This window comes from Pithys albifrons, chromosome 2 (genome assembly GCF_047495875.1).
Source record: "Pithys albifrons albifrons isolate INPA30051 chromosome 2, PitAlb_v1, whole genome shotgun sequence".
Lineage (NCBI taxonomy): Eukaryota > Metazoa > Chordata > Aves > Passeriformes > Thamnophilidae > Pithys > Pithys albifrons.
In genome coordinates this window covers 58,411,422-58,424,948 of record NC_092459.1, presented here as the reverse complement: position 1 = coordinate 58,424,948, position 13,527 = coordinate 58,411,422, and the positions used below count along the sequence as shown (strand labels likewise).

Genomic DNA, 13,527 nt, shown 5'->3' with positions numbered 1-13,527 from the left:
GCATATATATGTGCATAATTATATGTAGCCAGTTACTCAGTTCTACTTAGCAGCTACATCACTAGCTTTTCAATTTCTTGTTCACTCTTTGACTCTGTTCATGCAGCCTGTGGTAACTTCAGTCCAGTTCTGTTGTTAGAGCCTGGGGACTCTCCTTACGTTTTATTTAATATCTATGGACAAGGATTAGGATTAAATTGTCACACCATTTGAATGAATTAATAACTACAGAACAAGGAAAGCTGGTCTTCTTTGAAACTCTTACTGATTATTATAAGTTTAAATTATATAAAAGCTTATAGAAGCTTTTCGTATAGTACCAGTTCCTACCTGCCCCCCAAATCTGAATAGAAAATAAAACACTGAATTTGGGTTGTGAATTACAAATAATTACTTTATCAATTGCAGCAAAACTCGCAATTTTATTTGAGATACACCAAGCTTCATTTCCTTTAAGAAAAATTATGTGAAACAAAGCTTTTTGTCATGAAGAATCACCGGGTGATCAAAAGTTTTTCCTTAAATGGTCACGTTGGAGTACTCGAAACTAACACCTCTGAGAAGTGTGAAAACCAATTAGGCGAAGTGTGGAGGGTTCTGTCCTGAAAACCTCAGCATGCTGATTCCTGAATTCTCGAGACTGTATCTACCAAAGACCTGAGACAAAAGAAAAAAGGCTTGTAAAACTACAGTGTGTATATACAAATTCAATAGTAATTTGGAGATGTGGAGGTAAAGATCGTTGTTAGAATAGACTTCTGGTCTACAGTTTGGGCTCCTTGGGTGATAGATAGTACTGAGAATTTGAAAGAACCACAAAATGAGCCACAAGGTAAAAGGTGTGATGCTTAAAAACCTCTATCTGCAGAAGAGATGAGTGAAAGGCAGTTTCTTTTTTGTTGTTGTTTCTTCAGTTTCTTTTTTCCCTTGGCCAGGGAAACCCCATGAACTTGGATCTTTCCAGGTTTTATTGCCTAAAGTAGTTACCAGAAGCATTTGCTTCTTCTGCAGCTGAAGTTTTGATTACAGATGTGAAGACAGGCATCCCAGTTCTTTCTTTTTCCCTGCCAACCTCTTACCCTTCTTGTGCCATGTGGGGAGTTGGCCCGGTGCAGTCTGGGAGCTGGACAGGACCTCAGTGATCAGGCACAAGGATTTCCAACCACTGCCTTCAAAAAATCAATGTGTGGATCATATCCTACCCACACTACTAATACTTAGGAGTTGCCTCAGCTGCCTCTGGTGGCAGTTGATCAGAGGGAGCAAGAATTGGCACTACCAGGCTTTGACCCTCCCTTTTTTTACTTTAGTGGGTGGATCAAGAAAGCATGAGCAATGTTTGTGTTGTACCTCTCCAGTCTTATCTGTGGTTTCTGGTGGCTGAGTGAGCACCTGGCATCTTTCCTATACTATTAAGATTACTTAAGCAAACCCAAGAAATTATTGGAATATTAATTCCACGTGTCTCCAAGTTGGTAGTGTTTTGTCTGCAGATGATTTGCTGAGGGATCCACCACGTTAAGAAAAGTGTGTCTTTTTTCAATGGGCTTAAACAAACTAAAGCACTCCTCTGTGGTAGAAAAAGCCCAATCATATGGCTCTGCAAATGAGAAAAACTAACAGTTTTAAGGGAACTTGTCATTTAAATAAAAGGCTTGAGCTGTTTGGGGGTTTGGTATTAATTTCAGTTCCTAATGGATATTACTGTTGGTTACGAACTTCCTGGTGCAATTCATTGTCTTGCACATTGTTAAATAAATACTGCATGTGCAAATAATGACTTGCTATTTGCAAGTCTTCAGCAGATCTTCATCTTTACTATGTTCAAATGTCTTGTTACCTAGATGCATCTATGGCATTGGGAATTTCTAACTGTAGTCTTTAAAATGTTGACCCAAGCCCTTTAACAGGGAGAGCTGAACAATTTGTACCTGTGGGCAGGAATCAGGGAAGCCACGCACTGTGCAGTGAAAGTCTACCTTGTTTCCTCAGAAACTTTTCTGTGAGAACCTGTGTGGTGCAATGCCTCTTCCCTAAAGTGCAGAGAAAAAAAAAAATCCAAAAAGTCCCTCCTGCCTGACTGGGGGGATTTTCTTTGGTTTTTTTCCCCTGTATGTAGTGTAGTGATTCATTTTCCCAGTCCCCACTGAGGTGGTGAAAGACTGCTCTGCTGCACCTGACACACCAGAAGAGGCTAAAGGAGCTGGATCCCTTCAGCCAGGAGAGGTGGCACTCAGGAGAGATCTAACTGCAGCAGCCAAGTATAACAAACGTTTGCAGAAATGACAGACTTTTCTCTGAGGCCCCCAATAAAAACAAAAAAACCAACCCAGCTGTCATAAATTGCAGCAGAAGAATTCCACTAGGACATGTGCAAAGAAACTCACAAGGAAAGTGGTTAAGTGTGGGATATAATTGCTATTAGCCCTGTGCTGAGCATTAGGCTGGACTGGAAGACCTCCAGAGCCCCGTCCCAAGACAGGTTTTCCTGTGAGTCCACATTGGCCGTTTAGAAAGGACTGAAAACTCTGGCTGCAATTGCAAATAGTGTTTAGGTCTAGAGTAATATGAACCACTCATTTTTTTATTTATGTGTGAAATACCACACATGAGAGAGACTTGCCTGGCCTCTGCCAGTTACTATAAGTATTCTCTGTATGCTTTGGGAGTTAGTTCCCTTTCTTCATCCTCCCGTACCAGGCATGTAAGCAAAGCCCACCTTCACATGCATGCAAACATCAGAGACTCACATCTGAAAAGCGAAAGGTCATGCTACAGTAGCAGTTTCAGAGTTAAATTTTCTCTTATGTATGGAAAACAACTCATTCAAGGCAAAAAGAAAAAAAAAAGAAAGAAAAACCAAGGAGATGATGCTATCAAATGGGATGAGTCAGGCAGCTTTCAGCAAGAATGTACTTGACTTTTACCTCTGTGTGGCAATACTCTATCCTCAAGAGAAAAGCTGTTTTCCCAGCATTCAGATAGGTTTCTATTGCAGGAATGGAAAAGATTCTTGTGCCCAGAGTTGTATGTTGGTTCACAAAAGCATCAGTTCTGCTGTTTCACAGCACTCCATATAAAAAGATACTTCAGTGTAAGCTAGGATGAGCTAGTAGCATAACTACTTATGTGGATCCTGCTGGGGAAAGTAATACATTTTAACTTTTCATTTCTTCATAAAGTACTCTTCAGAGCACCTTTAATAATGTTTTTAAAAGTTCTTATATTTTAAATAGCATTTCAGCGCACATCATCCTGTAAGTGTTCGTCAATAGTTTACATTTTAACTGCACTATAATATGTATTCTATGAAACTCAAGGCATATGTGTATGTACCTGTCTGTATGTCTGTGTAGCTGGTCCTTGTTTAACTGTAGCGATTTTTATCACACACAGCACTGAACCAGCATGACTGAAGCTGATAAGCAGCAAAAGATTACAGATGCTAATAACTTGATATCGAAACAGTGGCTGTTTCAATAGCAACCAAAATTATGTGAAGAGTTACCAATTACTGCAGAAAGCTGAGCTCAGTTGCAGATAAAACACTATCAGAATGCAGTACACAGGAAACCCTGAGTTCTAACATGTGACAAGTGTTTCTTGCCCGTTTCACTACGTGGCAGAGCAGTCTCTTCTAAGCAAAACCCACCGGCGCCGGGCAGGCTGGCCCTCAGTTCTGCATTCGTAGGAGGAACCACCATCAAAAGAAATTTTGGCAAAGGTCCAAAATTCAGTGCCTGGCAATGGGCTGTTACGTGGGATATGGGAAGGTGTGTTGGTACTATTCGAGTAAACATATGCACGACCTGTGACTAAACTCTGATGACCTTTCAGTCAAGGGACTGGTTTGTAAAAGGTCCCTATTCCTGCACTTGAGCTCACATAATATGATGAAATACTAATTGCATTTGGTGTGGGGAAGTTTGAAAATGTGTTTGGGAAATAGATAGATAAAAAATTTACAGCCAGTGATGGGAGAGTGGACTTTCTGCAGTTTTATAGGAGGTTTTTTACTTCATTTCTTCTCAGTTCTTTAATTCTCTTAATTGGTTTGACTAATTACTTATTCAAAGCTACACATCATTTTAATATGTCTGTTGCAGGTTTGGTGCTTATATAATGAGGTGCTTGTATGATCAGCTGAACTGAGAGCCTGTGCCCATCTATCTGATCAAGAGAAGCTCCTTGATTAGAAGTTGCCCAGTTTGCTGAATATAGTGTTTGCCTTTAAATAAAAGAATACCTTCATTTGAACCAGAACTCGTACTCTTTTGACCTGACAAGTGTTTTGCCTCCACCTTTTCCCAAAGTGAAGATGATTCTATGATAAATCTTTTTGTCTGCAGACAGGTGGTTTTCACATCCACTACTCCTTCAGTGGGTGGTGTTACACAGTGCTGGGCTAAGCCATACAACATTTGCATTTTTCTTCTCTTGCTTGTCATCATGAGTTTGCAAAAAGAGAACGCATCCTGACTTTTGCCTAGTTGCACTAGTGCATGATCAGTGAAGTGCCAGTGGGTATCAGCATCTGGGAGCTTCCAGGGAGGGAAGAGTGAGAGGCAAGGCTAGCTTGGAGAGCCAGCAAGCTCCCAACTGCATCCAGTAGCACCATGATCTCCACTGGCAACCAACTTGGTTGAGCTTTCCATACATCCCAGGGGCACAAAACTGCTCTCCCACCAGGCAGGCATGCATGTGGCACTAAAGCATTTGCAAGCACAAGATGAGATTGTTTTTGCCTGGAAGCCCTGACATCTCCAGCCCTGGGGTCAGGCTTGGAGGGATGCACATATTGGGAAGTCAGGATTCAGAGGACAGCACTGACAAATGCCAATATTTGTGCAGGCAGCATTGCAGCACACCTGCACCAGTTGGGGCATATGATTCCTGGCAGTCTAAAAGTCCAACTCAGAGTGGCACTTTGGCCCTGTGGGCTGGGCTTACCTTCTCAATCCCTTTCAGGAGGCTGGTAGTCTTGCAACTGCCCTGGCCTCCCATCATCTCTCCAGCAGCCAGTGGGGTGTGAACGTGCTGCCCAACAGCCAGCAGCAATTTCACAGTCCCTCATTCCTCCAATGGTACACTCCTAGGTGATGTGCTGCTACAAACACAACTACAAACTCCATCTCTCGCATTTGACACAGAGACAGTCTATCAAACCAGAGGACAACCTATGGGTAGGTTTTTTTATATGTTTGCAGCAAAATTTCCTGTGTTCTTCAGCTCTGAGCAACTAGTGAGCTGAAATACAAAAAAGAAAGAAAAAGAAAGAAAGAAAGAAAGAAAGAAAAAGAAAGAAAGAAAGAAAGAAAGAAAGAAAGAAAGAAAGAAAGAAAGAAAGAAAGAAAGAAAGAAAGAAAGAAAGAAAGAAAGAAAGAAAGAAAGAAAGAAAGAAAGAAAGAAAGAAAGAAAGAAAGAAAGAAAGAAAGAAAGAAAGAAAGAAAGAAAGAGAATAGATAGCATGGCAAGCAAGCAAGCTTCTGTGACAAATTTACAGGATAAAGCAATATTGACAGATATAATTTGGGAATGAGTTCCTTAAAAAAGGGACCTTTTTCATGATGGTTTGCTTCATAATTAGTTCCAAACTTCAGCATGATCACAGCTGCCAAGGAAGAACAATTGCTCACGTTTAATTTAGAACAACTCATATGTTTTCCAGCTAAATTAAACCAAAATGGGGAATTTGGAAAACCGCTGAAAATTAGGGGAACTCTGGAGTGTTTAATAATTACTTCCTCATAAGACATGCCCAAGAGGAAGAGAGGTATTTTTCAGTCATGGACCTGCTCTCCTAAGCATGAGGAGGATCATGCTTTCCTTCCTCTGCTTACTGATGCACCTGCTTCAGGATGAGATAACTTGTAAGTAAAATCTTTTCACTCTTTTGCTACATGGGAAGGGGAGGGGGGTCAGGGGCTGTTACTGAATCTCTGGATGAATCAAGAAATCTCTGGATCTTTTGCTGGGTTTCAAAATCCCATTCACTTTCAAAATAGTCTGCTATTTTATCTTTCAAGGATCTGAAATGCAGATAAAACAAGCATGTTACCCATTAGATTTATTCATGGCTGTATTACCAGTTTCAGATCAGCCAGTACAAGTCTTACTTGATTCTGAGATATACCAGGGAAAAAGCTGCTATCATCTGGGTCACAAAACCCGGAAAAATGGTAGGATTTCAATGCTTCAAAAAGGTTTTTAACTGATTCTGTTGTCAGTAATATTGCAGTTTGAAAACAGATGACCTTGAAAACTGTCTGACACCTTTTTCAGTAGTGCAGACAGGAAAAGCAGTGAATCTCAGGTTATTGTTTATTAGGCAAGAGCTGGTAAACACAACTGTGGCAACAGTTAAAAGAGCTATAATCTCTTTAGTGTAAAGCTGAGATGTGGAGGAGAGTGCATTTGACTTTTAACTACTGACTGGGCTGCTTACTGCAGACTCTGCTAATAGATCCAAAAGATTTGTGTCTTGGGATGTGCATGAGGCATCTTACACAACAGTTAACTCACTCAGGAAAAAAACTAAAAAAAAAAAAAAAAAAGAAAAAAAAAAGAAAAAAGAAGAAAAAAGAAGAAAAGAAAAGAAAAAAGAAAAGAAAAAAGAAAAGAAAAGAAAAGAAAAGAAAAGAAAAGAAAAGAAAAGAAAAGAAAAGAAAAGAAAAGAAAAGAAAAGAAAAGAAAAGAAAAAGAAAAGAAAAGAAAAAGAAAAAGAAAAAGAAAAAGAAAAAAAGAAAATAAGAACCCTACCATACCCAGACCACATAAAAGTGTTCCTTTCATAGTACTAAATGTGTTTGTTCTGTACTGCTAGATCTCATGACTTGGAAAGCTTTGAACATGAGATCCAAGGGATTTAATTTCCCTGTGGTCTGCTAGTCATGAAACCAAATGATCTGTAATAATATCCCCCGATTTCAATATGGAGGTGCATGTCTGTCACAAACACGTTATGGTATCATTCCTTGTTATTTGCAGCACTTTCAGTTATGGAAAACCGAGACCTGCAAGATTCGATTAAGCCGCAGAAGGTAGAGTTTCATTCATTAAACTTCAACAGCACTTTGCATTGGCAGCCTGGGTGGGCCAGAGAGACGAGAGAGACACTCTACTTTGTGCAGTATAAAGTGTAAGTACTGGGGGAACTCCAGCCTCCCACTGTGCTGGGCCTATCCCTGCTGGGCACATGAAAAGGATTTTTTGGGTGACAAGGGATATTCTCCTTATAACTGGGGAACAGCCATGTCCTGCTTGGCTGCCAGCTCTCCGTTGTTGCTGCAATTACCTATCGATATCCCATAAAGTGCAGCCAAGCAGCATGAGGCAAGCAAGGAGCAAGCACCTCCAGCAATATGCTCTGCACCCTCATTGCACCACAGAGTTGAAGAAAACTGCAGTTTGCAGGAGACCTCACTGGGTCCAACATCCTGCCTGAAGCAGGTCTAGCTGGGTCAAGTTCTTCTGCAATAGGACATTTAAGGTATTTCAGTGGCCCACCTTGCCCACAAGAGTGCCTCAAGGGTGTCATGTGTGGCAAGCTTGAGGCAACGCTGGGGGCTGGTCCTCAAGGTCTGCTCCCATCCCTGGCATACCTGGTGAGTGCTTGAAATCATTATTACCCTTGAGAAATTATCTGGTGAAATCCAGCATTATGCCCATCGAACACACTGGCTAAGCCAAAGCTTGCCTGCCTCTCCCACAGGACAAGTAAGAAGTGGCTTCCTACAGGGCTGGTGACTCATGTCTCTGCTTTAAGTTTCTTTCAGAATAAACCAAAAACCTGTAGCTTCTAAATGCCCATGAAATCAACCTTCCCTGTAATTAAATTGAAGGCAGTTAATTTCCATGGCAGAACGCTTGTTGGTGGCATTGAGGTGAAACAGAGGGCTAAGAATCTGCATGGACCCAGTGAGCGAGAGATAAAGTTTACATCCTTCCTTCTCTTTCTCCACAGCTATGGGCAGAGCATGTGGCAAAACAAAGATGACTGTTGGGGGATTCAAAGCCTTGTCTGTGACCTAACACATGAGACCTCTGACATCCAGGAACCTTACTATGGAAGAGTGAGAGCTGCATTGGCTGGTGTCTATTCCGACTGGAGCCTCAGCTGCAGATTCACTCCCTGGCGAGAAAGTAAGTGCAAACATATGGGTCTCTCAGAAAGGAATTTGATCTTTCAAGGCATGGAATGCATAATTTCTTCTCACAATTTGCAAGCATCGTTTTCGAGCCACAAAGCTGTACCTAAAGAAGTTGTGAGTCAATAGCTCCCAGGTGAAGTGTTATGCTAAAACAATTTCCCCCACACTTGAAAGCAAACTAATTAAGGCTAAATGGCCACTTACCAATAATTAGAAGATCAAAAGTGCCTGGCTCCCTTTAATTCAACCTCTTCCTTGGGGCATGGAACTACACTAATTATTTTAAGCCATTTTTTGAGCTGCTGGAAGGACAGGACACAAGATAGGAAAAAGGAAACATTCTCTGCTTGGAGGGAAAAGAGAGCTGAGTGCTGTGTGGCCACCATTCTCACATTTATGTGTTTTTCTGACTGCAGGAAAGACATAGAAAGGCCATGTGCACAGCTTTTAGTTAGTTCTGTCATTATAATGCCATAGTATGTTATGGAAGACCATTCAAACACTGAATAGTACCAAGGGTACATATCAGAAAGTTCCCTGTGAATTAACAAATTTTCCCTCACTGATCAATGCAAAATTGAATTGTCAGTGTGGGTCACTTCACAGCCCTGAAGTGCAAACTCCCTTGAGCCTCCTGCACAGATGAAATCAGGAGCTTTGACTTAGAGCAGTACCTTGCAGTGGCAGCAGCCCACCTTGACCTGTGCCACCTCCTCCTCCTGGAGAGATGCATCGGGCAGCTGCTGCCCTGTCTCCCCACATTTCTGGGGCTGCACACACAGGTATGCAGGCACTAACTTGAACCCTTAGCTGTGTTTCATGAAGCAGATTGCAAAAAATTTTAAAGTGATGATGGAAGCTGCATCATTGGCATAACTGAAATGGTTCAACTGGATATTTTATGCAGTCCAAGCACACAGACAAATATAAGGGAAAAAGAAAAATAGGTCAAAGAATCCAAAGCATTACGCTTGACCAGTCAGCAGTCAGCAACATGCAGCTCTAAGAGATTTCAAAAAGTTTGGTTCAAAGATAGATTTACAAACACAGGAAATGTCATCACCAAAATAGCAATAACCAAGCAATAAGCACCAAGAAGTAAGAATTTACAGAGTGGGACTTTAACAGTAAATACAGTATAATATATTTTTGGTAACATGAGTATTTGCTGAATGGATTCAAATTGCATTCTATGAAATATTATTAATAAACTATAATTGTATTTATAGCTTTGGGTTTTTTTCTTAGCTATGATAGGACCTCCAATGGTAACTGTGGTTCACAGCAACACATCTGTAATAGTAAAGCTCCAGGCTCCACATTCTCCATATAAAAGGAAAAGAGGCAGCAAGATACCAATGACAAATTACTATGATCTGCTCTATCAAGTCTTCATAATTAGCAACTTGCTAGATGAGGTAAGTGTATATTCAAATATGAACCCTTTATCATTGAAAAGCGAGGAAAGTTTAGGCACACCATTCTTATTTCACAGCTGAAATAGTCCTCTGGGGCTTAAGTAGGCTTATTTTTCAGGAACTGAATTCTATTGAACTGAGTTGTAAGTCCTCCCTGTATTATTACCCAACAACTTATTATTTCATACTCCAAGAATCTAGATTAAAAATTGGGGCAGGACAGAAGTTCGGGCAGGGGAGAGGAATTTTATTTTAAAAACATAAATAAATTATTAATTATGTTGACTTTGTCTAAGTCCACATGCTGTTCTGCACCCTCTGTTGTTATGAAAGCTTTACTCACACACACATTCTCTAGGGAAATGTGCTGGACTGATTCTTTTTTCTCCACTCTGTCTGAAGCAACACAGAGTCCTTGTGTATGAAGGAGAAGACAAGGTTATTAAAATAAAAGACTTGAGGCCTGGAGTCAGCTACTGCATCATGGCTAAAACATATGTGCCAATGCTGGACCGCAGCAGTGCCTACAGCAGCAGGCAATGCATCGTGCTGTAGTGACAGGGTTGGCACTTCTGCCACAGGTAAGTCACCAGCTGAAACTGAAAATTTCTCTCAAAGTCAAGATCTATCCCCTCACCAAAGGCAGATGGTCTCCAAAGGGAGAAAAAAAGAAGTATGGCATAGAAACTGCTATCCCATATATCAATATTAGCTAGAATTCTTACATAGTCTCAGCTAGTCACACACCAGGTAAGAATGATAAGGCCAAGGAGATTAGAGGAATGGGATAGATAATTATTTGCATGCTGGCACTGTCCTCAGAAATATCTCCTTCTTCCCTTTCTTTTAACAGTTACACATGGTATTACTTCGTAAATTTTTCCTTCTGTCAAGTAAGAATTAATTAGGAAAATGAGTGACCTCCAACTTTATTAACATGTAATTCTCCTCCAAGCTCTGCAATCCTGTTCTGTTCTGAAACTGATCTCATGGATTAATTAAAATGAGTCTGTCCTCTTTTCATGGCCAATCTTCAGTGTAATGTGTTTAAAACTGTGTCAGTTACTGAATTTAATGAGTTCCCATGGGCCAAAATGCAAGAGTTAGCTTTATTAGCTGGTCTAAAAAATCTGATTTTTTTACTTACCTTAATCACTGGATTATCTTCACGTATAATCAATTCTGCATTGCAAGTGTGAAGGCACAGAGTGTACGAAGACCTAACCCAAAGTTGACTTCACTGGAATTGGCCTTAGCAAGCTCAGCTCTGGGCCCTTTCTAGGGGAAAACTGGAAAAGCATCAGAGTCTGAACTTGGGCTTCTGTTCTACCTTAACTGTTATACCCTAACTACAAAAGTTTTCCTTTCTTCTGCTTCATAATATGATGCATAATATTGGTCTATCTTGAATCTTGGTGAGTGGGTTTAGGCTAAGGAGGGTGTCAGTTTCAGGGGACTTTCCTACATTTTTGCTCACCTTACCAGTACTGTAGAGAGCTGGAAGCTCAAGTTAGAGCTACACTTCCAAACAACTTGCAGAGGTGCAGGAGGGGTGCAGGAGAAAGGCATATGTTGAATATCAGTTCAATTTAATACCACCCAGCTTAAATGCACCCTCCAGCAGCAATTCTCCTTCTCTTCCCAATTACAGGGATAATGGCAGAAGATGCCTTCCATCACAGATCCAGCCATAAATCAACATCTGTTTTCTATGTCTGGAATACACACTTGGGTACTTTTTAAAGTAACCTTTGCTGCATTAAATTATTTGATTCATCACAATAACTCTATGCTACAGGAAGGTCAAGGATCCTTTGTATGTCCTGTATTACAATTTATGATGGTATATATTTGTATTTTCAAGGGAAACAGTCTTGTAATATGAAAGAAAAAAAACATGCAAAAAGCATTTGTGGAAATATCCTTTTGATTGCCTATAGGGTTTTTAAGCTTTGGAATTAAAATAAAATTTATAAAATAGCAGTTTCAGATATTTTATATCTTCTAGAACAACAGCTGCAACAGAAGATGAAAAAAGTATCCCTTCTTTAAAATAAGAAATGTACAGTACAGGAGTATGCTCATGCTCACAGTGCTTCTTAGTACCCTCAACATAACATTTCTGTCAGTGAAAACAGTAAGTGATTAGCCAGGAACTCATTTAAACTAAAATAGCAAAGATCTCTTTCACTCAATGAAAGATAGTTAAAAGAAAGAGACTCTCAGCAAGCTTGTTGATGATAGCAAGCAGGGGGGAGTGGCTGATACACCTTGTTATGGGTTTAGCCAAGTAGGCCGAGAAGTTAGGCTTTAAAGTTCAAATTAGGCCTGAAATTGTCAGATGACTTGAGCTGTGCTGGGCTAGCTAACAGCTGACTTCTTCCAGACAATAATATTTTATTCCATACCATACTACATCATCTCAAAGGGTGTAAAATCCAGTGTGTGGGAGTGGCTTGGTTAGTTCCATCATGGCTGCACTAAGAGGAAGACATCTAGCAGCAAATCTACTATGCTAGGCCCTGCTTCTGTTGCCTCTGCTTGCATTTTGTTTGCATTCAGGGAAGTAGAAACATTTTTGTTGTTACTCTTTCTGTTTCTTGCTATGTGTCTCTTAGAGTACTTACAGATCTAGTGTAATAGACTTTGCTTTGTATTAATTGGGGAGTGGGAAGTTATTCCTTGTTGTTATACATAACATGTGCAAGTGTGTGCTATATTGTGCTTTTCTCTTATTTTTCTCTTTTCTGTATAAATACATGTAGTTAGTTTCAGCATAAACCTGGTTTTGAGGGTTTTTCTTTCCTCTCCCTCTTCTTTTCCCCTTAGCTGGTTGGGGGAAGGAGGAACCCTTTTCACTCTGTCCTGGACAGTTGGCGATTTGCCAGCTCAACCCAGGACACACCTGAAGACTGTGCTGCCATTCAGCAGGACCTTGATAGGCTGAGGAATTGGATGAAGAGAAACCAAATGAGGTTCAACAAGGGCAAGTGTAGGGTACTGCGCTTGGGGAGGAATAACCCCCAGTACCAGTACAGGTTGGGGGCTGAGCGACTAGGAGCAGATCTGCTGAGAAGGACCTGGGAGTATTGGTGGCCATGAGCCAGCAGAGTGCCCTTGTGCCCAGGAGTGCCACTGGTATCCTGAGATGCACTGGGAAGGGTGTGCCCAGCAGGTCAAGGGTGGCGATCCTCCCCCTGTGTAGTGTGCCCAGTTCTGGGCTCCTCAGTGCAAGAAAGACAAGGAGCTGCTGGAGAGGGTCCAGAGGAGGACCATAAAGATAGTGAGGGGTCTGGAACATCCCTCTTATGAGGAGAGACTGCAGGAGCTGGGTCTGTTTAGTCTGGAGAAGAGAAAACTGAGAGAAAATCTCATCAATGCATATAAATATCTCTAAGACAGGTGCCACAAGGATGGTGCTATGCTCTTTTCAGTGGTGCCCACTGACAGGACAAGTAGCAGTGGCCAGAGACTAAAACAAAAGAAGTTTCACCTCAACATGAGGAAGAAGTTATTTATGTTGAGGGTGGCAGAGCACTGGAATAGGATGTCCAGGGAGGTCATGAACTGTCTGGAGCCATAGTGTGTTACCTGCTCAAGGTGACCCTGCCTTGGTAGGGGGATTTGACTAGATGATCTCCAGAGGTCCCTTCCAACCCTACAAATTTTGTGATTCTGTGACCTCTATTTCAACCATTTCATGGCAAATGGTGAACAAATACTGACCACCATCTGTGATTTCTAAAGATTTTAGTTCTACTGGTCTTCATCTTAAAAGGCAAAAGATTGTTTGAGCAAGGTCTGGGTAGTTATTCACTAAGCCATGCCAGGAGGGAGAGGTGAAATAACTTTTCCAGATCTGCAAGGCCTGTAATTAATAGGAATATTAGTACTTAACTACTTTCTGTTATTGCAGATTAAATGAGAGGAGGTGAGAGTGGGCCAGACACAAAGGGGCA

General features: G+C 41.0%; 1 protein-coding gene across 1 annotated transcript; it reads left to right on the top strand.

Annotated features, from left to right (window-relative positions):
• Positions 1-4,152: 4,152 nt before the first annotated feature.
• On the top strand, positions 4,153-12,652 carry IL22RA2 (interleukin 22 receptor subunit alpha 2). The gene is made up of 7 exons (XM_071549160.1): positions 4,153-5,183; positions 5,669-5,870; positions 6,988-7,138; positions 7,964-8,142; positions 9,399-9,568; positions 9,971-10,149; positions 11,220-12,652. The coding sequence occupies exons 2-6, from the start codon at positions 5,807-5,809 to the stop codon at positions 10,121-10,123; spliced, it is 717 nt and encodes a 238-aa protein (XP_071405261.1). The 5' UTR covers positions 4,153-5,183; positions 5,669-5,806; the 3' UTR covers positions 10,124-10,149; positions 11,220-12,652.
• Positions 12,653-13,527: the final 875 nt, after the last annotated feature.

Bases quoted from the DNA above. Each gene is read 5' to 3' on its own strand.
- IL22RA2 (XM_071549160.1), top strand. From the start codon at position 5,807: ATGAGGAGGATCATGCTTTCCTTCCTCTGCTTACTGATGCACCTGCTT. The intron at 5,871-6,987 runs GTAAGTAAAATC...TGTTATTTGCAG, and splicing joins GCTTCAGGATGAGATAACTT to CACTTTCAGTTATGGAAAAC. The intron at 9,569-9,970 runs GTAAGTGTATAT...CTCTGTCTGAAG, and splicing joins TTAGCAACTTGCTAGATGAG to CAACACAGAGTCCTTGTGTA.